Source organism: Bradysia coprophila (assembly GCF_014529535.1).
Source record: "Bradysia coprophila strain Holo2 chromosome X unlocalized genomic scaffold, BU_Bcop_v1 contig_26, whole genome shotgun sequence".
NCBI lineage: Eukaryota > Metazoa > Arthropoda > Insecta > Diptera > Sciaridae > Bradysia > Bradysia coprophila.
The window spans coordinates 983,376-1,010,133 of NW_023503313.1; the positions used below are offsets into that span (position 1 = coordinate 983,376).

A 26,758-nucleotide genomic window follows, 5' to 3' on the forward strand; every position below is an offset into this window, starting at 1 on the left:
GGAGAGATTCTACGCTTTATACAGAGACTTTGTCCTTTCAAATGTGTATAGATACGAGATGATTTCGTTTCAGGTTGTGCTTGTGCAGTATGCGTTTTTATGCTATGGACTCGCCACCTCGCTATCGTTTACATGTACATCTTTTCCGTTGGATTAATTTTCCTATCATATTGGAGCAATATTTCAGCGATCAATCTGATCACCGATGGACCCAGTTTATTAGAAGACATTTTGTCATTGAATATGACCAGCATTCTCGATCCGGGCGGAGTAGCCGTCTCAATATTGCCACATTTTCTCGCTCAGTGGTTGATTGGACTGATCTTTGCGTACATCCATCTGGGACCGAGAAATGACATTGTTCAGAAATTGATTCCGTACAATTTCTTGATGCCGCTACTATTGGCTATGTTACCGTTGCCTCATCAATTGCTGAAACATTCACCAGCCTTTGCAGCTATATTACCTCTTGTGCTATCGAAAATTGCCATGTGGAGTTCATCGTTTGATGTTGCCAAGACTCTATTCAACGGTTACCAGCATGCCCGGAATTTCGCCACGAATTTCGGTCTATCGGCGCTAGTTGAAAACGAATGGCAACGACTGAATGTGCCGTGTGTCCTGCGAGCTTTTTGGATATTACGGTAACCAATTTTCACCTTCCCAGTTCAATGTTTCGTTCCACTGCAATGAGTATTCTGTTACAGTATTATTGAACAGCTGTTCTCAACGATTGTTTTCTCCAAAGAGGTTCTTCCGTGGCTAACGGCAGCACAAAGTCTATTAGTGGGCGGCTGTGAAACCCTAACCGCTGTGCTCGGTATGACCAGCATTGTGTCGGTTATTTGTCACTACATCGGGAAACTATTTCAACTTTTCCTACTATCGGAAGACTATGACGAAGACAAATCGATTGGTACGGTTTCGGCGATCCTCTTCTACATTCTGGCCCTACAAACTGGCCTGACATCGCTGACACCAGAAAAACGATTTGTTCGATTGTGCCGCAATTTCTGTCTGTTGATAACGGCCTTGCTACATTTTTTCCACAATATCGTTGCACCGATTTTGATGTCACTAAGCGCAGCCAGAAATCCATCCAAGTAATTCGTTTAGCCTGTAGCCAGTGCATTCATCATTGGATTTCAATTTTACTCTCAATTTACTATAGAAAACGGCATGCAAGAGCATTGCTTGTGTGCCTGTTCCTGCTGGTGGCACCGATCGCTTTGCTGACAGTGCTTTGGACGAAACATTCACCATCAACATGGTTACTGGCAGTGACTGCCTTCTCAGTCGAAGTTATAGTTAAGGTAAGGAAAATTGTTTTGTTTTTTCTAGATTCAAATAAACCGAATGTCACGATCACGGTACATTATCATGATGTTACACAAAGGCAAAGATACAGAGAAAAAAAATATTTTTTTTCTCTTATAATTATGACATTGCAGATTGTGTGTTTTTGTTTATTTGTCTTTTTGTGTCACGTCAATTGTTGTTTTTTTATCATTAAAAACTGATAAAGTCTCAGCTTAATCGAATGCATAAATCGATTTGTATGTTAAGGTCAGGACAGGCTAGCAGCTCATAATGGGCGATAAATTCAGAAAACGTCCTGTCTAACATTTGAATTTGTACAAGATTTACCAGTCCACTTACCACTCGATCTAATCATAAAATATCTAAATATCGTGAGTGTACTGAAAGGTCGGAACTAACTTTAACTTAGACTACACTCGTGGCGGAGATTATAGTGCGTGGTCAAGTAAATTCGAATTTAATTTTGTGAAGTTGACAGAAAGCAATCCAGTTCCTTGTAGGCGCACCAAATGCTCTTTTAAATGTCTATCCGGACCTGTGTGTGAATTAATTTCGAGATAAGTTTACATTAAAAATGCATCGATAAATCTGAGCGATAAGGTCTGCACACACACTCAACTTCTTTTGTTCGGTTTGATGAATTTATTGATAAGCTTTGTCATTAACTGTTTTGAAATCAACAAATTCAATTCTAAAGTCTATCAAAAAAATGCCCTTCAAATGCTGAACAGATCCATAACAGTAGTCATTGTTATACATTATACTTGAATATTGACCAGTAGCATTGAACTAGTAAAAGAATGCAGGTTTTCTTTTCTGTTAATTTTTAATGGTATCAAAAATAAAATTTCATTAGAAATCTCAAGGGTAACTTCAACATTAATCGATATACTGTGCAACTTTATACCTATTTTGACTCATTAATGTTATACCATGGGTATACACTGACATCACTTTGTGTTTGCATTTTATTGGCTGAGTTTACACACCTGTATCGAATCCACACAACACATGCATGTTGTTACGTACTTACACTGTCATTATATTCGCACGTCTTCACGCTTTCTTTTGTTACGAAACGAAAAAAAAAATCGTTCGTTGTGTTGGCTCCGTTAACCAATATAGTGATTCGCAAACGTAATAACCGAAATGTTGTATAATGTTCTTCGATACTCGTTCCGGTTATTTCGTCCCAACTTTTGTCACTTTTATAGAAATCGTTTTTTAATTTTCTGTTCTAACAGTCTTCGTCAATACTTCGGCATCGTTAGTATAAAATTCATCATTTTTATACATTTTAAAGTGTCATACTGGGCCCTTTAATTTTTAATGACGCCGTACAGAAATAAAATCGATTAGGTTTAATGAACTTGGATGGTCTGTTAATTCGATCAGGGAATTCTCTCACAAAAATGAAATTTTATTTCGAAAACGATTATTTTTAGGTCTGTTAGTACGCCCATTATTACGCTCATTGATCGAAATCTGAAAATTACTTGTATCATGGATAGCTGATGGTATCTCATATATCTACTGAATATAGCTACCGAAATGTTATCAGTATGTCGTCTTACATAAAATTAATTGGCACGGCGCATCAAACAAACTCTTATCTTGTGCGACTTTTTCCATATAATTCGAAGTTTATATTTTCCTCTTCTAAAATGACATTTTAATTTGCTGGTACGTGCGTTGCGACGCATTTCATCCATTAGAAGGTACAGCCAGAAATGTTATGTAACACGTTGCTGTGTACCTAAAAATGTTATGTAATCGAACAGTTCCCTTTGAAATGATTTTTTCTCATTTCATGATGTGATATTGCAGGTACTTGTGAGTATTGCCACGTATACGCTGTTCTTGTTGGACGCTCGCCGTCAAACGTTCTGGGAGAAGCTTGACGATTACGTTTATTATATCAGAGCATTTGGTAATTCGGTTGAATTCTGCTTCGGTATATTCCTATTTTTCAATGGTGCTTGGATATTGGTGTTTGAGTCAGGTAAGATATCGACAATTTTGTTTGTTTATTTTTTTCATTTTTCTTCCCTTTCATTGTACTAACACAGCACGATGTAGCAAGCATACTTACTAACACATCGTCTAATATCACATTGGCTCGAACTGCAAGAGAAAAGTGTCTCAGAGATTTCAAACACATTTTTAGCGCAATGCAAAGTACTAGGGGTCTAAGAGGCTAGATTTAGATTTATTCGGAGGCTTATACATCAAACAATTACATTTTTTTAAATAGAATTTCCTTCTAAACAAAAGTACCGTTGGGCAAAACTTTATCTAGCTAGTCAGAAAGAACGAAATCAAGCAATAATACAAAACACTCAGGCCATCTTTGTTGGGTCCATTGTGCTATACCTCCGTTCCACGGTCATCCATCCTTTTCGGTCTCCATCAGCCATTTGCTACTTATAATAAGAGACATCAAATCTGGCATTTCCTTTTTAATTCGCTCTTCAGGTGTTAGGTAATCTTTAAAACCTCGCCCTAGGGTTAGCACAAATTTGGTGGTCGTCGTATTACAGCCCTCAAAAAATTCTTTAGCCTGCCTACAAGTGTTTAAATCATTCCATCTCTTCCGATGGTTTTTTCCATCTCATTTCTCAATAGGGACTTCATCAGACCTGTATTTGCATCAATATGCATGGCCATTCGGCTTTTTCGTTGCCCAATATTCCCGAGTGACCTGACACATCAGAGTAACGTCATTGTTACTAGATAAGGTTTCCAGTGTTTCGAAACTCTAAAGCAATACCCCCCACGAGACTTTGAATGAGGAAAGCGACTAAGAGGCTAGATGGGCTAGATAAAAAAAATTAAATTCTGACTTTGGAATAATATTGATTTGACACTAATTAGGGATAGGCAGGTCCAAACCAAATCGCCTAACCATTTGCTCGGTGGTCTGGTGAGAGGAAAGTTTTTGGAATTCAACTAGATCACGAGCCTTTGTGGTGTAGTTTTATGTAGTTCACCTACAGATCCTGTAAATTGTAAGCAATTTTCTAAGTTTCTTTTTAGATAGTAAATGAATCCGGTAAAGTAATAAGAACAAACTGCATTTTACGGAATTTTCACAGCTCGGGAAAAATAGCCACTAAAGACTTATTTCACAAAGTTAGAAAGTTATAGGATTCTTCGAGTATTGAAAGCTTCTACGACAACAAATGGTCTTGTTCAGGAAAAGCGTTTCAATTTTCGAGTTTCCACAAAGTATGGTTTGTACTTGCCACGTGTTGCTAGTATACGCACCTTATGTTTGATTGTATAAATTTAAATATATTCATAAAAGGGTTCGCAATCGCAAGGGGGCTATCTTCGCAGCAATCTTGTTCTCAACTGGTTTTTAAATGTTCGAAGTAATTAGGAAATAATATCTCGTAGATACTTACCTTTACCGGTGAAGCCACTTCACAGCAGGGAAACATCCACTTAAAACAATTTCATCATCTTCATCCATTCACACATCGTTGTCACATTTCACGCTTATTAATTTTAAGTTTTTATTTTTCGGTTTTTCACTTTCTTTGTAGAGTACTTTAGTTTCAAAGCGAACCTGTATTTTTTTGATTTAGGCGGTGCAATTAGAGCCTTAATGATGGGCATTCATGCCTATTTCAATATATGGTGTGAAGCCCGTGCTGGGTGGGCCGTGTTTATGAAACGGAGAACGGCTGTTCATAAGATATCATCGTTGCCGGAGGCTAACGAGCATCAACTTCGGACGTTGGATGATGTTTGTGCGATTTGTTATCAAGTAAATGACTAAACAGCGCGGATTGGCCAGTTCGTCCATTTTTTTTTCATTGAAAATATTCTTTTCAGGAAATGACATCCGCCAAAATAACGCGATGCAGACACTATTTCCACGGTGTTTGTCTGAGAAAATGGCTGTATGTGCAAGATCGGTGTCCGTTGTGTCATGAAATAATCATGCATCAGGAGCCAGTACCAAATGAGAAGGTTTATGAGGCGGAACAAAATGAGAATAGTGCGGCTAGTCGAAACATCCCATTGCAGAATGCAGCTGAGGTAAGAGTTTATCATTTTGACAGAATAGCAGCTAGGACTTCATGCGTGAAATATGCGGAAGGAGGCAGATAATACTTCACAATAACTGCACAGAAGTCGTGACTACTATTCGTAAAATAATGACTTTTTGGACATGGTTTGTGATCCTTGGGATTTCTTCCGAATATTTGAAAGAAGGAAGAAATATGGAAAAATAGTTGCAGCATAGCTAACAGTCTCTTTCGAGGTCTCTGACTAGGACTCCGAAGAAGTACTAGGACTCCGAAGAAGTGTTAGGACTCCGAAGAAGTGCTAGGACTCCGAAGATGTGCTAGGACTCCGAAGAAGTGCTAGGACTCCGAAGAAGTGCTAGGACTCCGAAGAAGTGCTAAGACTCCGAAGAACTGCTAGGACTCCGAAGAAGTGCTAGGACTCCGAAGAAGTGCTAGGACTCCGAAGAAGTGCTAGGACTACGAAAAAGAGCTGGGCCTCCGAAGAAGTTATAAGTTTCTGTATCACTCAAAAATCCATCCACTTCCGAATGGACTTTTTTGCTCTTTTCAACTGGAATGAGTAATTTTCCTAGATCAGCTTATTCCTAGATCAGCTTATTCCTAGTTAAAGCTAAAAAATTCTTAATTTGTCAGTCAAAATGTTTTGAGATAATCTTTCGTTGCGCCCGAAACCGGAAACTGTGACAAGGGGAGATGTCCTTTAGAGTGGCTATTGTTGTGTGAAATTGACCTTATATTTATAGACTCTTCGAGCAAAACTGACCCTACAAATAATACCAAAGATGCAGTCAAAACACGACCGACCGCAGTAAATCCTCTATTCGGTTATTTTCTACTAAAATTTAAATTTGTGAGCTCGTAACGGCCGCTAACGAAAGTCAGATAAACTTAGAGAATCCTTCAAGAAAAAAAACATTCAAATTCGTAACATAAACGCAACAGGTGCTCTGTGTAGTAAAACTACTAAATTTTGCAGTTTGCACTGCCAACTTTGCACCGGTTTTAATTGAAAGAATATCAAAACGAGATTTTTTTTTTGCTTTCAGAATGTTGCCGATATTCTCACACAAGCGCCAAGCAATGCTCAATTCAGATTAGGTACACAAGCGTCAGTAATGCATAATACAGAAAATGACAACACCGACGATGTAGAATGAACCAAATCGTTCAGTAAATCAATTTTAAGGATTCGTTTTTCTATTTAATTAATAAATAAATTATTTACAGCTTTCAATACATTACGAAGTTTTTCATTAGCCAAAGTGATGATGATTTGTGATAAATATTAACGCAATGGACAATAGGTAGAAATTATTTGTTTTTGTTTTGATTTGTTGTTGTTGTTGTTGTTTTTTAGTCTATTTTCTCTAATTCAATATAATAGACACGCTAAGAAAGTGTATAGTTTCACTAAGTTATCAATCGTGGAAAACTGTTGTCGTCGACGACATGATAGACGTTCTTCGGATTCAACTAAAGTTCGTAAAAGGTCGGCTTTACCGAAACCGACTTAAAAATGTCTGAGCCTGATACGACTTAACACCAGAATGAAGTAATCAGATCGAGCCTTACTTAAAATCTCGCAGCCTGAAATCGGACCAGGAATTGAAACCAAGTTAAAATTAGTTCAGGTCGTATTCTTAAGGCTGATGATAATCGCACGCGAAATCGAGCGCTCATGAAAAATACGAATATGATTTTCGCGCGGCGCGGCCAGTACTCGAAAGACTGATAGATCAACAAACGGCAATGTAATGTGTCTTCATTTATACACAGACAAGTGTCGAAATAGTAATTTATGCAAAAAGTTGCGAAAAGAGGTTTCGCAACGTGTTACATACAAGGTTGTTTGCAACCAGCTGCGAAAAGTGAACTTTTGAAATGAAAAACAGAGAGCTACGTTCCACATACATTTAACCAATGGTAAGATTGCTTGAGGAAATAAGCTAATTGAAATTTATATTGTGGTTGATAAAATGTTCGGAAAATTACGTGATGGTTAGAGATGTTGCTTCATGAGAAATTGGTTTTAGTGTCATGGGTTCAAAATTTGGTCAGAACAGAATTATTATTTACGATTAATGGCTCAAAAGGAGTGATAAAAAGTTTACGTCGTGTATATAGGGCACAATACACACACACCGTATGCGATAAAATAATATATGCACCTACTGCAATACACTCTCATTACACTTCTGTACATAACACGAACGAGCGTAGCGAACGTGTAATGCTCGTTATATTGCAGCAGGTACATAATTATTAATATTTCAGCAGCATTTTGCAATAAACATGTTTAGAGACATTTTTTAAATGATAGAAACTTGGTTATTACAAAACGGTGTCAAACATTTTTTGACCACGAAATTATGGATTTCTATATGAAAAGAAGAAGTATATGTCAACTTGTTCATTTTTTCCCTTTGAACTGTGACGCTTATTATACATGGTATAGTAATACAGTAAAGGAATTCCTGAAAACATATTAATTTGATTAATATTGATTAAAGTAATAATGATAATAATAGTGCTCTATCCTCTGATGGGAGCAGAACCCTAATTTATTTAATGTTGAAGAAAAATTATAAGAAAAAATAATCGAAATATCTCTCATGACATTTGGGCAAAGATCTGTAACCAACACGAACTAAATCACTTTTGGGTAGTTTGGTATAAACGAGGATGCACAATTGAGATTTGTATACGACTCTTCAATGCTGTTAATTTGCGGTTGATGAGTTGGCCGAGTGTGCTGATGCAACATTGTCAAAATTACGTTAACGAAAACGAATCCGGCAAACAGCACGATAACGAAGACTTCTACTAGCGTCAGTCGCCGGTAATTTGTGTATTCGTTGAAGATTTAGGACATCAGCCAGACTTTGAAAAATTACCACTTTCTTCTGATCATATAAATGTTTTTATCTGTCTAGAACGATAATCTCGAGCTTATCCCTCTAGGGAGTTTTTGTTTATCTCGATATATCTGTTCTCGACAGATAAAATATGTTATGCACCTATTGCCAGACTGTTATTTTGACGTGTAGGCATTATGGCCCACGCCTTCGGCTAGGGCAATAATGTCCTACACGACAAAATATCAATCTTGGCAACAGGTGCATAATATATATTAATGAAAGGGCGGCACAGATTCACTATTTGATGCACAAACAACTTTTTTTTAAAACTATAACTACATGTGTCGGCTATGATTGTTGTTACGTATCAGTCAAAAACACTCAGAGTAAAAGTGACGCAAGTCCCTGGGCATGCTTCCAAAACAACTGATATCGCTGTAGGTGACGCATTCTGCGCTTGTACGCAAAAATTGTCAAAGCAAAAATTAAGCCAAAAAAATCTAGAAGAAAAAGTTTACCAAAAAAATTTTGCGTGTCACCCTCCGTCACCCATATTATTATCAATAAGACTCATGTTGACACGTAATCCTATTCGAAAAACAATCACAAAAACGACAACAACAAACACGATTTCCAATCAAAATAATGTTTACCATTCCGGTTTTTGAGCGCATATTCGATCTACTTTTTTTATTCACTTTTAATCACAAATTTGATGGTTGATCGTTCTGGTGGTTTTTCTCCTTTTTTCTCTCAATCGAACTGTCACATACAGTGTTGCTAGCTTTCAGTCTTGGCTTCCAGATTTTTGGAAGAAGATTTTATAATTCTGCCTTTTTAACGCAAAATAAATGTTACTTAACAACGACTACTAAAGTCTCAACAATAATTTTTAACTGACTCAATGTAAGCAACATAAAACCCCACCCTTATTTTGTTAGTAAACATATTTATTGAATAGTAACGAGTCAGAATACAATGTGACCTAAATATCAGCATATTTCTATTCACTTTTGAGCCCTTTTTGTACTCGGGAGAAATTCACCTCAGATTTGTGCAATAATTTTTTGCATTCGAGTTTTAAAATAAGAGTGCATTATGGCCTCCGTGATTAAGATCTTCCGTTCACAACAGATACGTAAAGAACTTTTCATGCGAAGGAGGCAAATTTCGAGAAAAAATCTGCAATTTTGTCCCGTGGCATGGAAAAGGTCAATCAATTTTCTTGCGAACTCAAAGTAATATCTATTGGTAAAAGGGATGTCCCTTCAAAAAGAAATGTCACGAAATTCATTTATCCATTTGATGATAAACGTTTTCTAATGTGTTGTTGATTTGATAGAAACCAAGTAACAAGTGGGATATTGAATGTAGTTTCATTCGGAAGGGAAAGTCCATGTTACGAAAGAAGTTGACCTTTCTATTTTGAAGAAATTGACTAAGGATATGATGAACCTTAGCGCATTAATTTACATTTTTATATGAAATTGTAAATTTTCTTTATTTTACTACTACGGTGTTAGGCCAGATCCAATTAAAAAAGTAACAATTTCAAACCTATCTCGAATTGGCACATTTTTGTTCTAGGTCGTAGTAGTGTCCTATAACGATGCTATAGCCGTAGTGTGCATCTCAGTCAGATTGCATCGTAGTCGAACAAAATTGGTATCAAAGTCTGTCTTCGAACATTCGCACCTTGTTAAGCTCTCAATCAAACTTTAATTTTTTTAACACGTTGCTGGTTATTGTGAGTTGTCAACTTTAGGCACGCCGGAAAGTGCTAAAAGATTCGAGGAATACCTCCAAATAAATTTGTAAAAATCAAAAATTTCACTTTTGATTATTATCCCCTACGTGTTAATCAGCCGTCATTTGACACTCATGCCTTCTGTATTTTTACACCAACTTGGTCTCTCTAGTCCTTTCCATGTAAGGTCACTGAGATTTACAATCGATGTTAGGCCCCCCAATACAAGGCTGTAAAGGGACAAAAACGATGTCATCAGAACAAATATTCTACGTCATAAGTGGTGTAGCACATCAGGTTTCAAACGCCGTTATTTTGTGGTGGACATGTTTCTAAAGGAAACGTTTCTAACAAATTGCGAACTGTAACTAGATTATTATGGTTTTCGGAAGATATTTTTTTGGTTGATATTTTCATTGCTTGCGAAGAAAACAGGAAAGAATACAACCACAAAAGAAACACTTTAAATGTAATTCGCTGCTGAATAAGTAATAGACCGTGTGCAGTATAAATAATTTATTTTTAATTGATGTAGATTATTATTCTGTAGAACAAAAGTGTGAACTGAATATCTGAAAAATGCCTGATTGATCTTATATCTCACCACGACAGAGTAAAGTTAACCATTCGATATATCAGTAGCAAGTAAAAGACTGATATATCGAATGGTTTATTTTACTCTGCCGTGATCTCACTTTAAAAGCTGTAATTTGAATGAAACTAAAAGGATATCCGAACCATTCTAATTCATTCTAATTAGATTCTCACTAAGATTCTAATAAGTGGGATGGCATCGGGATGGCAACAATATTTTTCAATAATTTGTATAAAAAAATTAAATATTTTTTTTCAATGGTTTTCATGGTAAATCTTCTTTTTATTGAAATATGATTTTTTTTTCTTAAGATCGCACACGGTCTATTGGATAAATAAATGAACAAAGAAAAAGAAAACTTCGAGCTGTAAATTATTCATTAAAAGAAACGATTTTATCTGTGCACAAAAACAACATTTTGATTTTAAGATTTATAAAAGAGAAACAAATTAAATTTACTATTAAAATTGTGACCTAGTTGAATACCAAATCGTTGTAATTTTTAAGTAAATGATACGCTGATACACGGCAGCAAGTAGTTGTCCTTACAACCGTTGTGCGATCAGCTCGTTCAAAGTTTGCCTTCACCGTTTCGTAGTATCTTCCGTCACTGTGAAAAATGAGTAAATTCTTAGCAATCGATTTACGTAATTTATGGACGACCCCTTTGCAAAAAATGTTTTAGTTTTATTTGGGATTGTGAAGATCATTTCTGTTATCGACTCGAAAAATTGATCTATTTGATCCGCAGGCACTAAATTGACAGGCCCGAGCTAGTTTGAATATTGGGGATAAAATTGTTAAAAGATTGCGCTCTAAACGTTTGGTTTGAGGTAACATTGGTTCACTGAGGACACATAGTAAGTAAATTGACAGCTGTAAAGAATCATCAAACTCCAATATAAGGGAGATATCCTCTAATTGATTGTGCATCTTCTGATTGTGAAAACACGTGTCAAAATTACTGTTCGTTCTATCAGTGATATAAACCTTTGAAATCAACGAATCTTTTGTCAATTTAAAATGATTGAACATTGTGAAGACATTGCAACTTTTCGTTCAGACATAAGCATTGTCAACGAAGCTTAGCAATTCAATTTTAGGTTAATCAAACCTTGGAGCGACCTGAATCCGAAAATGGATGGAAACAGTCACCGCAAAAATCGAGAATAAACAGGAATGTAAGTACTCCAACTCTTTTGTATTATTACCTTAATACCATGCACCGCAATTTAAGGCACTTAACGCGAAGTAAATCGATTGCCTTTTGACTCTTATCGGAGAAACGTAGATTCTCGGGATCCCATCTGAAAAAGTAAATTTATTGAATCCCAGTTCAACATCCACACTCAAACTTCAACACTTTTCTTTCATACTCTACCTGAGCTCTAATCTCTCCAGATTTCCGCAATTCGAAGCAATTGCATCCATCAACTGATCCACATGAATGTTAACACTTAACTTCTCATTGGTTCCCATGACAATAATCCTGAGGTGAACAAACTTTCGTAATCTTTGCATCGAGATTATTTTACCTTTACCTTGCGTTTGTTAATATTGGTAACACTCCCATCCACAACTGATCGGTGATATGAGGCATACCAGATAGTACGCATGCATTCAGCTGAGGGCCATGACGTGACAAGAACTTATTCAGTGCTTCATCGCTCAAATTGTCCGACGAATCCAAATCAAGAGCAATTAAATTGCGAGCATTGCCCATTTCCATCCATGATTTTAGCACCATGTCATTGAAACCGTTATTTTGTCCAGCCGATAGGAATCTGGAATTGAATCGAAAAATGACTTTTCCAACCGCCCGAAACTAATCAATTTCTACCTCAAACTCGGTATTCGAGTCAATAGATCGATAAGACATTCAGTTGACAAATCTGTAGCTGTTATATCCAGTTCTTGCAACGAACATTTGTCCCATTCTACTTCTAGAACGTATTCGGACTTCAAGCCTGTAAGACAACTTTGGCTTAACTTTTTATGTAAAATGGGATATCGGCTACTTACTTGTGCCGTTCATCAGAAGACAAGTTAGCCGCTTTGATCGGGAAATCAGCATTTTTAGCGTAGATCCAGTGACTTTATTGCAGAAATTCACTGCTAAGCATTCCAACTGGGAAAACAAATTACTTTTGAAAATTTGATTTTCCAACATCTGAAAGACCTAACTGAAAACCTGTTACCCTGGGTTTATTTGCTGCATATGCGCAGGCATGAAATATGAAACAAAAGCAATTTTCATCCGAATTATCGGGATAGATTGAAAAATACTCAACCTTTTAAGCACTTCGATTCTAAGGTAACTTTTATCAAACGTACAGGTCAAAGTGACAATCTGTCTATTCACAAATATTTTCGAGCAATTACGCAATGCAGAAACTACTTTCAAGGAAGTCATTAATGACCCAGGACCCACACATATGTATTGCAAGCACGTTACTTAAATTTATGGTTTTATCACGCCGACGAAAAAAAATTGTCTCACAAACCTGTATGCAATTCGAACTAAATGCATCGATGTGTGAATCATCAATAAAATTTATTCCATAAAGATTGATGACCCGAAGATTCGGCGTTGCTGATTTCAATTTGTGTACGTTGATGACCTCATAAATTTCCTCCTCTTCCTCCTCGACCTTTTCATAGGTGCCAATTAGATGCAACACCTACGAGTCACCGAGAAAAAAAATCCATTCAGTTTTTCAGTTTATTACCAATCGTTCCTGCAAACCTCCAAGCCGTTAATAAAGTTGTAAATTTTTCGCATGAAACCTTCCATGAAAATAACTTCCGACAAACAAATGCACATGTATCGGAGTTTGGTTGGAAACGCTTGCATTTCACTAAAATCGTGCAGCTGCATAGCTACAATGTTTCATTAGTAAAAAAAGGCAGGCACTCCTACAATTTCACTGTTCACCTGTCGAAAAGTCCAATAACATATACGTTAAATTGGGGCACTTCGCGGACAGCTCGTGTAAGACGGTGTGTGTGATGAGCTCAATAGGTAGTTCTATGTAACGCAGAGACGGACCAAATCGAACCGATATTAATGCCAACAGCGATTCTAATGATCCCACATGTAAGCCAGATACTTCGGGTCGAAGCGATACATTACGCCAAAGCCGTGTATCGTAAGCAGCTGTGAAAAGTCGATTTTTCCGTTAATGGAACAATGAACTGACAAAAATGGCAATGTTCATTTGTAATGATATTTTCTCACACCACAAAACTATAACAAATTCTACATTACCTGTCCGCCACCGGCGACAAACTCTTGCCATTCGACATATTTCCAAATGTGATAGGTAGGAGAAAATGTTGAGCAGAACTTTATCTGGCAATTTTTCGATTGTCTGAAAAATAATTTTCTTTATTCAAATCGAATGTTTGTATGACGAATGAAATTGGTGCAGTCAAACAAAAAATCAACGTTTACCGTATCCGCAAACGGACTACGCTTAACACCATCGCTTAGATACACTTGTGTCGCTTCTAGCGCTAATTGCCCCCAAATATCGGTTTCCATGATCGATTTTTGTGTCTTTTTATCCACGAATTTTAATTGGAAAATCAACCACTCTACACTTTATTACATATACGAACTCTTCGTTAGAGAAATGTTTCGTATGAATAAGAAAAAAAAATTGAATTCCAAAATAACTCTTCGTGGTTCGTTTGTTGTTATTTTTAGAATATGTTTCCCTCGCCTCATCGATAGAGATGAATTTAATTTTTTTTTTCGGATGTTCAACGAGATTGTAACTATACATTGAATACAACAGAGAAAATTTTAGATGTTTCTTATGTGTGTAGTGATTCGGATTTCAATTGAGAGAATTCATAATTTTCCTCAATTGACTTTCGTTTATTACTATTTACAATGAATATTGCAACAATTTTTGAGAACGTTTCGCCGGAATGTGTTTTATGAATCGGAACAACTCAGGAACTTTGAATCCTTGAGTAAAAAGGTGCACTTACTAGTTTACTATAATTTTGCAAAAAGAGAAAAACTGTAGACCGATGCAGTGATTTGCATAAAATAATCAACTCAAGAAATAGTTACTTTCTAAACTCAGTGACGAAAAGTAGGATTTTCTAAATGCTATGATGCTAGGCCCACAATGCGACCTCGAGTGAAAATCTACACACATTTAGATCATATTTAGATCATCTAGATCTTAATTCTGCTTCGGCAGTAGATGTGTTAGTGTCATTTCAAGCCGTGTTGCGTAGGATGCATCGTTTTCTCAATAATGCCAAAGAAAGATTTACTTTTCTCCACAGAATTCTGACAACAATTTGAAACTTTTGAAATGTGCACAAATTTAGTCATAGTGTGTTTGATAGGTCTCGGTGTACTGAACACGAATTCAATGGTTTCAATAACGCAATAAGTTGTGGTTCCACTACAGCCGCTTCACAAAAAAAAGTAATGGGACTATGAGTTGAGATAATGACTCCATAAGTCTCCACAATCCGTTGTAACAACAATATCGAAGGTAGAATTGTAAAGAGTAAATTTTGTCTTCCTTCGATATATTGTACTAACGATAGTTAGAGAAGACCTTTGGAGTGGTTATTTGAACTAGAAACCTGCTGTGCCAATTACTGACCTGTCAAGCTTTTCTTATTTAGACGTTATGATTATGGTATTTATGGTACGTTTTGACTCGACCACTACTAACCGTAGAAAGTGTGTTGTTAGTATTGAGGCGATTTAGAGTAAAAGCGTAAAGTCTAAAGTACACAAAGATGCCAAATAGCGAATAAAATTAAAGACAAACCTTGGATGGCCGGAAAGGAAACAAATGATAAGCAGATGTGTCACACTCTGATAAAATCTAAAATACATCCTTGGAACTTTCCTTGGTAAGTATATACCTCACGTCTATTATCGAGAAGTAAATCGAAGTAAATATCATTTTGTTCAAATCCGCGGCTGGCTGGGCAAGATGAGTTTTTCTTCATTCATTTTTCAATGTAACGTAACACTCACTCATATGATATTAAAATGGTCCGTTGCCAATTCGCAACGTTAAAAATATCGAATGTTCTGTTTTAACGTATTTAAGATCAACCAAAAAAACGTTTTAATAACTAAAGTAACAGTATAAACTGCTTAGAAAATCTCATGAAAATTTTAACCGGCAGTTTAAGACTACGAAAACACAATTTGAATTTTGAACTGAGATTTAATAATTAGCTTAACTTTCAGTAAATTTACTCACCATAATCGTTTTGTGATAACTCGAATCATCTCTGACAGATGCATTCGTCAATGCACCACCCCATGAATCCATATTTAATACCGAAATTGTATGTTTCAAGTTACACTTTCAACTTTATGTTTTCATTTAATTGCTTTTCTAAACCGAAATCAAATCAGATAAATCGTTTTGCGACTGACACTGTCTGGGAAATTATTCTTTTCTTTAAATAAATTTGTTTATAAAACAAAATGTTAGAGAATCATCCGTTCCAACCAAACACAAACATTTGGAACTATTATAGTCGTACATATTTACGCTGACTTTTCATCGGAAAATTAAATTTTCTTTTGAGGTATGTCTTAGGTGTGTTTTTTGGTTACAAAAAATTGAAATTGTTGAGGGACGATGACCCAAAATATTACTTTCATCTTAATTTGTGACTACCGACAATTCTTTAATTTGGTAATATTTTGGCTCGGAAAGTGTGATGCCGAAATGTAAAGGGCGATAACTTAGATAATTCCATCAGGTGTTTTATGTTAAAAAACAAATCAGTTTTTTATGTAAGCAACGACCAACTCGTAGAACACGAAATTATTTTCTTACGTTGATTTTCCTGTTCACAAATTCAAATATAGCGGGATTATGCTACTCAGAAAACTATATAGAGCCAATCGTGCGCCGAAATAAATTTCACGATCAAAATTTATTTTGTAAATTTTCGACGAGCAATGTGTTTCCGTTTTTAAGATGAAGGGAACAATTCGAAAATATCTATGGGTTTTCGTTTTGAATACAAAATGCATCGGATGGACATGTTGTTTTTAGGCTAGATGATTTCTCTCAGCAAATTTGAACCATTCACTCCATCCGTACGTAGATAGAACTCTAGACCGTCGACTCCACTGGTATAAGTATAATTCCCGCTCTGTCCACAATATTAAAAAAAAAGTATTACGAAAACTAATATAGTCGACGAAGCCCTTAAACTTTGTGATTCTCCGGTACACATTCGAGTATATACAACTTTAATTTAAAAGAGAAAAGAAAGAACGAATATGCGGCACTCAATCCTGAATTTATACTACATTGTGTAATCCCCGCTATAATCAAACGGTGAAGACATAACAATAAACCATCAATTAAATTAGTATTTTGTTTATAAAATTTTGTCTGTCTAGGTCACCTCGATTGTTTTTTTGGCAACTGATTTTGTCATGAAATTTCTAACTTAAACATTACTATGTATCCGACATACAGCACACCATCGTGTATAACCCACTGCTAATGTACCAAAAACTGATGAACGTAGTGTTATAAATATGTGTAGCAAGAAATATGTTACTATAATCCCCGTTTTAAAGATAAATATATGTACAATACAAGCAGGCATTCATTCAGCATATATTCCCGGTTTAATGTTGCATTAATGTCGATTATTACGTGTCTACAGGTCATAAGTAATTCGTTGCAATTTTTTGTGTGCAAATTTCAAATCAATTGCAGACTACTGTACTGATAGAGAATTTATTACTTTTTCCACCGACACTTTTGATTGTTGACCGTTAACGTTTGAACTGATTTTCTTTTTACTATAAAGTTCCGGGTTTAAAAGACAGAATTGTTTAACGTTTTAACACTTGAGTTCACTCAATCCATTTATTTAAATGAAATGAACCGAATCGTCGCGCACATAACTCCATTTAAAATGACACAAAAAAAAATTAATTTTATTTGGGGATCAGACCGAGAGAGAGCCCTTAGTCTTTTTTAAAACGTGACTATTTTGCGGAGCACATACACGATGAGTGTGTAACTAACAAAAAACTATAAAAAGATTTGCCGGGAATACAAGTTGTTCGCGATGCAATAGAACAAATGGTAATAAAAGTCATTTTCGTACATTCAATTTTCTAATATAAAACCACAAACAAGAGATCCGCGAGTACACGAAGCAAAAAGGAATATCTTGTGTGAACATAAAAAACAAATTAGACGAGCTCAGCTCAGCTTTGACATGGTGTATCATTTTTATTTCCGAATGTCTGTGTGTAATTGTCTTAATTTTAATTTGCGTGTTACATTTTCCTATGTGCTGTAACATATAGGCGATGATATTTTTCTTGTACAAATCTCCGTACACAACCTTAGCACATTCATTGAAGTTCATCCAAAATAAGTATATTTTCTGATCGGCTCTTTCAATAGAGTATGCAATGTTTTTTAGCAAAACAAACGTAGAGATACAACAACGAAATTATAGTGGATGTGAGGACTTATAAGTGTTGAAATATGTGGATCATTTTCAAAGTAATAATCCAAGGAATGTACAACTTATTATGTCTACTGAACAGTGATATGGTATACCTAAAATGCCTAAAATCAATCGTTCAAAACAGATACCCAAAAAATTTAAGTAAGGGGTCGAAAACCAGAAAAATCTCAAAACTCCCTCATTTTCGGCCCGACACATGAAAACGTTTTTAGACCCGTACGAAGTACTGGGGTCTTATAGGTTTACGCATACATTTGTAACACGTCGAATTGGACTCCCTGAATAAGTGGAAACCTATTGTGGTTGTACATAGATGCCAAATTAGCGGGGAAAAAATGTCCGTCTGTCCGCCTGTCTGCACGATAACTTGAGTAAAACACACCCGATTTCTAAAATTCTTTTTTTTTCCCGTTTGGTAATGTCAAAAGAAAGGCTAAGTTCGAAGATAGGCGATTTTAGGTCGACCCCTCCCGAGCTGGGGCCCAATAAGTGCTTTAGGGTTTTTCGAAGATATCTCCGGACTTTTAAAAGCTACATTATAAGTGATACGTCAAATGAAAGGTATTTACAATACTGATCGACAAAAAAAAGTTTATGAAAATCGGATGACCGACTCGTGAGTTAGACCCCTTGGTGTGAACCAGGCACAGGGCGACAAGCAGTTTTTGCTTGTAGGTCGGCCAAATATGAACATATTTCTAGAAGGGTGCGCCGATTTGAGCCGATGACATCGGCGGCTGAAGTAAAGCCGATAGTCATCGGCGGCTGGCTGAGGCTAAAAATGCATGTAAAGCGTAAGTAAAATTTACGGTCTCCTAACAAAATGGATGCCGGCGGCCATATTGGATTTGATTAAAAGTGATATATCTTGGGAAAAATGGTACTTAGAGAGTTTCTGTTGACATGGAAATAATTTGTTATGTGTGTGGGGTTTCAGGGATTCCATATATAGACATCTATATATAACTATATAGCTGTATATTGAGCTGTATACAGGCACTTTCAGTGTATTTTGGGCTAAATGTTGATCAGTCCACACCTTCAGTGTATTTTGAACGAAAAGTTGATCATTGCACACTTTCAGTGCATTTTGGGCAAAATCTAAGGATATTGACTATTTTGAAAAGAATAGTTTCAATCTGGGTGTGGCTACCCCATACCTGTCTGATGTCAGGTGTGGCACTTTCCATAATTGACCTATTAAGTCGGAGCCTCTGTTCCTAAGCTACACTTAGAAATGTTGGTAACCGACTCAGACATGATTCTGGATTGTAATTGCCCTATAATAATCATAAGCATAGTAGTGGACGTTTAAGAAAACGGCCTTCAACTTTCAATAAGGACATAAAATTTCACAGCGCTACGAAGTAAATATATCTGGAGGAACAAAAAGTGGAGAAATTTTCAATAAACGCTACAACATCCTACATGAAAACTGAATTGACCAGTGTCAAATTTGGAGGCTTTAGTGATAAGAGGTACCGCTTAGGATTATTTGTATTGTATGTTTTAACTCATACAACGAAAACAAGTCATCTAGGACAAATGCAGTTCCTACTGTGATTTCATATACCTAGATTGAAATGCTCACCTTCACCTAGTCTGATGCGTATTGGCACTTGAGGTGTAAGCTGGAAACACAATTAGCGAAGGTCACGACACGTCAAAAATATACGGAAAAATGAGACATGAGAGGCATGACAACTCGTGATGCTCGTGATCGTTGCTCCTACTATTTTTTTCGTAGAAAAGTGACACCCTCTTCGCCCTCTACAGTGCAGCTCAAGTGTCAATAACTAATTGAACTAATAAGCGCCGGCTCGTCAAATGTAAAAAATTTGGAATATTTGATATGGCTGACGGATGTGTATGCAAACAATTTTGATCTTCGTTGTTACTTTGTTCAAAATTGCGCCAAATTATTAGAGCTATGGAGGCTCGAATTTACGATTTCGTTGCATTCATTCACCCACTCATTCACACGGTGTGCAAATTACACGTCCCCTAGCATAACTACATTCTCATCATTTTCACTCATAATGTATTTACTCTAATGCTTTATGTACTTTATGCTTGTTCCGTTCCATGCTGACCCTATCCGGTATACCGATATGCAAACCAGACGCTATATTTGGTAACAGGCAGTGTTAACAGTGTAAAAAATTCGATTTTGACATTGATGGTAGTGGTGTATTGTCAGTATGATGACAGTTCATCTTCGTTTTGCGCACACGGGAAAAATCGAAATGAACAAAACAATGAATTGGCTTTGAAATTCATTATCAGAAAGAATACCATCCGAGCCTGACATTTGTTATCATTTTTAGCTTAGATGTCTCTCAAAATCTTTGTCGATTCATAAGTTTTTGTTGTGATCTCTTCATTGGAAAAGAAAGTGTGAATTAACGTTGTTAATGCTAAGTGATCGTATAAACAATACAAAATGAATTTAGTCGATAGCAATATGCCCTATGGTAATGGATTACTGTATTGTGGCTTCAACCAGGACCAAGGTAAGAAAAAAAATTAAAATAAAAAAAAATGCCGATCCAACAAGCTGGGTGATTACAATGTTTTCAGTTGGTTTGTTTTATTTTGTGATTTATTATTTGTTGACATGGTTAAATGTTCGAAATTGTTTATCATCTCAATGCTATGCTTTACCGAACGCTGGAAGGGCAAACAGTATTTACAAAATGATAATCTCGTGTATCGCGCATCTTCATAGGAATTATCAGAAGGATAGTTGCACATTGTTTGAAATTGTTTTAATGCGAAAGCGCATTACAATTTGCAACAAATGGTGAACGATGCGTTTATCGTTTCGTTCGTTATGAAATCAATAAATGGAAGTAAACAAAATGCTAATTAACAGTATCATGAATGCGAGGCTTTTCGACGCTGATTTTTGTTCATTAATGTATATATACGCTTATTGGCGTCGCATTTATTTTTTTAACGCATATGAATGTCCAAACGATATTTGAGATGAATTGGACAGTTGTAATTGTATTGTCGTCATCATATTCCCAAATTCTCAGCATTCTATGCTGCTATGTGATTCATTTTATGATTTTTTTTAGTATTAAAATTGTATTTGTAATTCCGTCGTACAGGATGTTTTGTTTGTGCCACAACAACGGGATTTCGTGTATTCAATTCGGATCCACTGAAAGAAAAAGAAAGTCAAATGTTCGACACCACTGACGAGAACGGCATACGTCATGGACTGGGCCATGTGGAAATGCTATTTCGGTGCAATTATTTGGCACTTGTTGGTGGCGGTTTGCGGCCTCTATATCCGCTAAATAAAGTAGTCATTTGGGATGATTTGAAAAAGAATACGGCCATTCAGCTGGAATTCAATGCACCAGTCAAAACGGTTCGTTTGCGACGCGATCGCATTGTTGTTGTGTTAGGTAATTTGATTGAATGACTTTACGATACACATTTTCGATTTGTGTTACTCATTCAATTTGTCCATTGCAACCGTAGAGGGTATCATCAAAGTGTACACATTCACAACTACACCAACACAGTTACATGTCTTCGAAACGAGCCCAAATCCGTTAGGATTGTGTGTACTATGCCCAAACAGTAACAAGTCATTGCTTGCCTTTCCTGGACGACGAACCGGTCACGTTCAGATTGTTGACTTGGCCAACACAGAAAAAGCTCCATTAGAAATAAGAGCGCACGAAGCGACCATTAGTTGTATAGCATTAAATTTACAAGGGACACGACTAGCCACAAGCTCGGAGCGTGGTACACTTATCCGTGTATTTGACACTTCAAACGGCAATAGAGTCGCTGAGCTACGGCGCGGAACAAATCAGGTATGGCAGACGATTCGCTAAATACTTCTCCCGAAAAACAACAATTTTGTCTAACATTTTGATCCCGATTCGGCCAGGCTACCATTTACTGCATCAATTTCAATCATCAATCGACCTGTATTGTCGTGTCATCCGACCATGGTACCATACACGTATTTAATTTGGAGGAACAACATAAATCGAAGGAGTCGTCTGGCCTCCAAATAATACCCAAATACTTCACGAGTCAATGGTCGTTTTGTAAGTTTTCGGTGCCCAGAGAACCGCCGTGCATCTGTGCTTTTGGTGCGGATAATAATTCGGTTATCGGTGAGTGTTACATACGTTTCTTTTTTGTTGTACATTATTCTTCATTTCTGACTGTACATCGTGAGTCATCAAATTTTCGACCGGAACAGTAATTTTATGCGTGGCTCGTCGGTATGCAAACTTATAGTTTGCTCTGTTCCGTATCAAACTTGAATAGTATTAGCAATTCAAACAGATAAGACCAAAAATCTTGCGCTTTGCTTTGTACAGTTGATGACTATAATGAGCCATATCGATGCGCTTCCTTTTCAATTGTAATCGAATGTTTGTTCGGTTTGACTGAATACAATTGATTTTGTTTCACTGATAAAATTGATAAATTTGTACTGTGCGTTGTACGTAACGACGACTTTGGAATTAGTTGTAGTTAATGTTTGTTTTTTGATTGAAAATGCCTTTATTGTGGGAATTTGTAAGCGACAAACATCGATTATACGAATTTCAGAGCAGGGGCGTCGACTTGGACCTTAATCAGTTGAGGAGTCGGTTTTTGTTTTTGATCAATTTTTGAAATTGAATTCTCAAATACGCAGCCTGTAAAACCTACACAGTGTAAATGAGCCATGCCTTGCAGTCGCATATTAATTGAGTTGAGAAGCGTCTCCCCAATTAATAAAAAGTTGAAAGAATTATGAATTCTGATAATGCTAGAAACAGGTCAGGTTTACACCTGAACTTGTTCCGAAAGCATCTGAACCAGTAGTGAGAGGAACCTGATTTAAAATATTTTTAACGTGACTTGAATTGATGTGAAACCTGAATTTAATAATCATGACAAACGTGACTTGATGGGTCTGTACAAGCCAGTTAAGGTTTTCTTTTTAAAATTACCTGACCAGAAATTTCAGATCAAAATGTTTTTTGACCGCAGCGACCAGTTTATAAAACCGTATAAAACTGTTTGTCTTCTATGAAATAAGACAAGGGAATCTGTCAAACGTCATGGAAAACAGAAATATTTTCACTTAACGGCGTAGCGCGTAGATTCACACGGGTCCATTCAATAAAATTATTTTCCTATGAGCGGGCCTACAAGTCATTTCTATTAACTTAGAGTTTGTGGCCAGAGCGAGGGACACAGTTCACCCGAGAAAGTGCAATTTCAAACTTTTTTCCCGAACTAAACACAAAGTTTTTCACGCCTTCCGAAGTTTCAGCGGAAGGGAGAAAATGACTATTTTCTCGCCTGCGTTGTGAAAAATGAATTTTTAGGAGAAAAATTGTCCGTGTCGACAATAGTCTTGATCGTCGAAATTTGATGATCGATTTCGTAGCGTGGAAAAATCAGACTAAATACGTTCTTCTTTAGACTGGAATCATTCGTTCGATTTTTCAACTTTGACACTAAAAAGGACATTGAAAAAAGAATTATTTATTGATCATTTAGTGATATTAGCTATTTAAAGATCCTAATTGATCTTAAAGATTTGATTTTATTTTAAAATTGGATCGATTTATAATTATTTGGCAGAAAATAATGAAATTTGTTGTCCGTTCCCACGTACCAAAGGTACTTGTCGAAATATCATAAGATCAATAGAAAAGTGTAAACAACAAATTTGTATAGATGTGTCTCCATTTGCAATTTTTTTTTTTTTTGAAATGTCAACGAGAACTTTCGTTTCCGCTTTGGCACATTATTCGTAAGGAACTCACGCCGAATGTGCGCCAAAAACACTAAATGGACGCTGAGAAGGGTACAACTTGTATACCTGTCGCTGCGTTGAATATTTTCAGTGAATCATGTTCATCCATTTATTCACTCAAAAATTTAAATTCTGAGGCGCACTAATGGCGTAAATATATTTTCTACGACTGTTCCACTGTTTACTAATAGTTTAGTATTAGGACCGTGAATATGTTAAAAACTAAATTGTAAACGTTCGGTCTTTAAATACTATAATCTAAGGAGCTCTAATTAGATGAATCAAATATTTCAATCCAATTTATGTTATCTATTAAACGTTTACAATCCGATGCGACATAAAAACAATAAATCCGATGTGACAATAAACTGACCTGACCTGACAGGTTTTCAGGTTACCAATTGTCGATGTAAAATTTTTCCATTTTACATTGAAATTTTTAATTCGAATTCACTTCACTTTAATTTTAAACCTGAACCTTTTCTGGTCAACCTGTTTCAGGTTCAGGTCAGGTTTAACGTTCAAATAGAACTTGGTCCGAGTTTTTGAAACTATTGTTTCGGAAAATACTGAAAATTCGGATATCTGACACAATCTCATGTTACTTTTGCCATTCTTCTTTTGCAGTTATTTGCGCCGATGGTCATTACTACAAATTCATATTTGACAGCAAAGGTGGCAGTAGTACGGACGTGTGCACGCAATTCCTCGAATTGACGGAACCAGAGGATTAATGTGTCGATAATAAATATGCGAACTTTGAAGCGTACGTATGTAAATCGCATATTTTGACATCCTTATTTTCTCTTCAACATACATATAAAAATACAAAATATTATTAACAAAAAAAATGAAATCTTTTTTCTAATTTTGAAATCATTTATAATTCAATGGAAGGAAGAAAGAGACAAAATAAACTTTTATTATTATATCAAACAGAAAATAAAAAAAAAATATTTTTAAGATAAAAAAACAAAAAAAAATTATTTACATTTAGTTAAAACGAAAAAGAATATTTGTTTATTACAGTAGTAAGACGTCTTAAATATTCACATTACACATAGCAGTACCCGATAAACACATTAACCAATTTCTAAATCATTTTGCTGATACATGGTCGAGCATAAAAAGAAAATGTCTAAAAAGCCAACTAGTTAGCCAAGCAATAAGGTTCGGAACAGGTTCAATTCAAGCAATGCGAAATTGACTCCAACGCAAATTATACAACCTTCGATTTGTTCCCAGGCTTTCTACGAGGAGTTTGGGTCATGACCTGAATCAGACCTGTTCCGAGCTTTACCACGAATAAACGATTGGCAGATATCGCGTAGTTTACACCTTTAAAAAACCAAAGCTAAATATTTCGGACACAATTCGTTCAACAGTTCTCGAAACTCAAATTTCACTAGCATGAGCGTTACCGTAGCGGAGGTGACGCATTTTTTCGGAGAATTTGCAAAAAAGTCTGCCAAATATTTGGCCGTCCATGCAAACATTGAGTGTAAAAATTTTCAATTTGATTCCAAATATTAGTACCTAAGAAAGAGGTGGAACCTACATTTTGCCGCCAGTTGCAAATCATTTATAACTCGAAAACAACATCTAAAAACCAGCCTCCCCCAATTAAGAGCCAAGTAACAAAATATTACGCCATCATTACCATAAGAACTAATGTTTCAATTACGAGCCTCCCGAACAAAAGAACTTGTAGGCTCTTAAAGCACTGCTAGTATTGAGATGTAAATGTGATGCGAACTGAATGAAATTTCGAATTTCCTTCGTAAATTATTTGTTATATTTGTAAATGGAGATGAAGCTTCTAATATGCATCAAACAACCTCTGACAACAAAAGGTGTTTGAGGCAAAAAAAAAGTTTTCTTATCACTAAAAAATTTTGTTAGAGACAATCATTTTTGCAGCTTATCTCATTCGCCGCATTATACATTTTCGTCACCAAAAAATATATTTTGTTATTTTGTCACAAATGTTACACCTACACGGCTAAAGAAATGTATTTTCACAACGTCCACCTTTACAATAAATATGTACGTTCCTAACATAAACAAAATACACGAGGACTGCATTCACCTTATTGAAATTTGGGTTTCTTTTAAGCTCACAAGCTAAATGGAAACAATGCATCTAACTATATTGACAATTATTTCATAGAATATGTTACTTAGGACTCCCATGAAGGATGCCGGGGGTTCTTGTTGACTACAAGAAATAATAAAAACACTCGAACTGAAAAGTCTTGGCTTGTGTCGATTTCAAAAGTAAATCTGGCGTTTTTTTAGGCACGGCAAAGATTTGTTAGATAAATTTAACTCGAAATTAAGTTGGAATAGTTATGGATAAAAACAGAAGAAAAAAGAATGGAAAATAGAAATATTCCCACAGCAAAAATTTAAAATAATTAAATAAAGAAAAAATTAATAAAAAATGTTGACTAATTTTTAGGACAAATTTTATTAGCAATCTTTTGGTAAACGTTAAAGATTGAATTTAAAAATTAATTGACAAGAAAACCAAGGAAACTAAAAATTAAATAAAAAAAACTGATCGTTATAAATATCACGAGAAAATGATACATATTTGAGACTGCTTCTTTCCAGCTATACTTGTAAACGGAAAGAATAATGAATGTGCGTTGTAACCAATAAAATCTAAAATTTGTTTAATGTGAAGAAATAATTGACCGGGTTTTAATTCTTTTGTAACGCAAAACTCATGGACGCCTGAATGGAATGCATACTAGTCTGGGTCTGGGAATCGGATGTCTTCAAAAGTATACTCGGAAGTTTCTCTTTTGAATGCGCAAATTTTACTGGAGTGCAGAATTTGCAACAGCTGGTCTCTTACTAGGTATACTTATGATATTCTTTATCAATAGTGGATTT

At 35.9% G+C, this 26,758-nt stretch overlaps 3 protein-coding genes across 8 annotated transcripts; 2 read left to right on the top strand and 1 right to left on the bottom strand.

Annotated features, from left to right (window-relative positions):
* Nucleotides 1-51: 51 nt before the first annotated feature.
* LOC119069114 (protein TRC8 homolog) lies at nucleotides 52-6,762 on the top strand. Of its 3 annotated transcripts, none has more exons than XM_037173008.1 (8): nucleotides 52-644; nucleotides 708-1,103; nucleotides 1,172-1,313; nucleotides 3,148-3,322; nucleotides 4,869-5,092; nucleotides 5,161-5,367; nucleotides 6,407-6,530; nucleotides 6,588-6,762. In XM_037173008.1, the coding sequence occupies exons 1-7, from the start codon at nucleotides 100-102 to the stop codon at nucleotides 6,515-6,517; spliced, it is 1,800 nt and encodes a 599-aa protein (XP_037028903.1). In that variant the 5' UTR covers nucleotides 52-99; the 3' UTR covers nucleotides 6,518-6,530; nucleotides 6,588-6,762. The 3 variants fall into 3 exon arrangements, with proteins under 3 accessions (XP_037028903.1, XP_037028902.1, XP_037028904.1); XM_037173009.1 differs by having other exon boundaries at nucleotides 53-644; nucleotides 4,911-5,092; XM_037173007.1 differs by having other exon boundaries at nucleotides 6,407-6,753.
* A 4,157-nt stretch (nucleotides 6,763-10,919) lies between these two features.
* On the bottom strand, nucleotides 10,920-17,724 carry LOC119069117 (F-box/LRR-repeat protein fbxl-1). Of its 4 annotated transcripts, none has more exons than XM_037173012.1 (12): nucleotides 17,326-17,724; nucleotides 15,810-15,993; nucleotides 13,829-13,931; nucleotides 13,496-13,717; nucleotides 13,307-13,440; nucleotides 13,065-13,241; nucleotides 12,583-12,688; nucleotides 12,401-12,527; nucleotides 12,102-12,344; nucleotides 11,942-12,049; nucleotides 11,772-11,867; nucleotides 10,926-11,170 (listed from the first exon to the last, which is right to left on the bottom strand). In XM_037173012.1, exons 2-12 carry the CDS (start codon nucleotides 15,879-15,881, stop codon nucleotides 11,035-11,037), a joined length of 1,524 nt encoding a protein of 507 aa, XP_037028907.1. In that variant the 5' UTR covers nucleotides 15,882-15,993; nucleotides 17,326-17,724; the 3' UTR covers nucleotides 10,926-11,034. The 4 variants fall into 4 exon arrangements, with proteins under 4 accessions (XP_037028905.1, XP_037028907.1, XP_037028906.1 ...); XM_037173011.1 differs by having other exon boundaries at nucleotides 15,810-16,011; nucleotides 17,170-17,724; XM_037173010.1 differs by lacking the exons at nucleotides 15,810-15,993; nucleotides 17,326-17,724 and adding an exon at nucleotides 14,015-14,256 and having other exon boundaries at nucleotides 10,920-11,170.
* A 2,560-nt stretch (nucleotides 17,725-20,284) lies between these two features.
* Nucleotides 20,285-24,794, top strand: LOC119069118 (WD repeat domain phosphoinositide-interacting protein 3). Its single transcript, XM_037173015.1, has 5 exons — nucleotides 20,285-20,579; nucleotides 21,183-21,485; nucleotides 21,562-21,902; nucleotides 21,980-22,211; nucleotides 24,485-24,794. Exons 1-5 carry the CDS (start codon nucleotides 20,510-20,512, stop codon nucleotides 24,589-24,591), a joined length of 1,053 nt encoding a protein of 350 aa, XP_037028910.1. The 5' UTR covers nucleotides 20,285-20,509; the 3' UTR covers nucleotides 24,592-24,794.
* The last annotated feature ends 1,964 nt before the right edge of the window (nucleotides 24,795-26,758 follow it).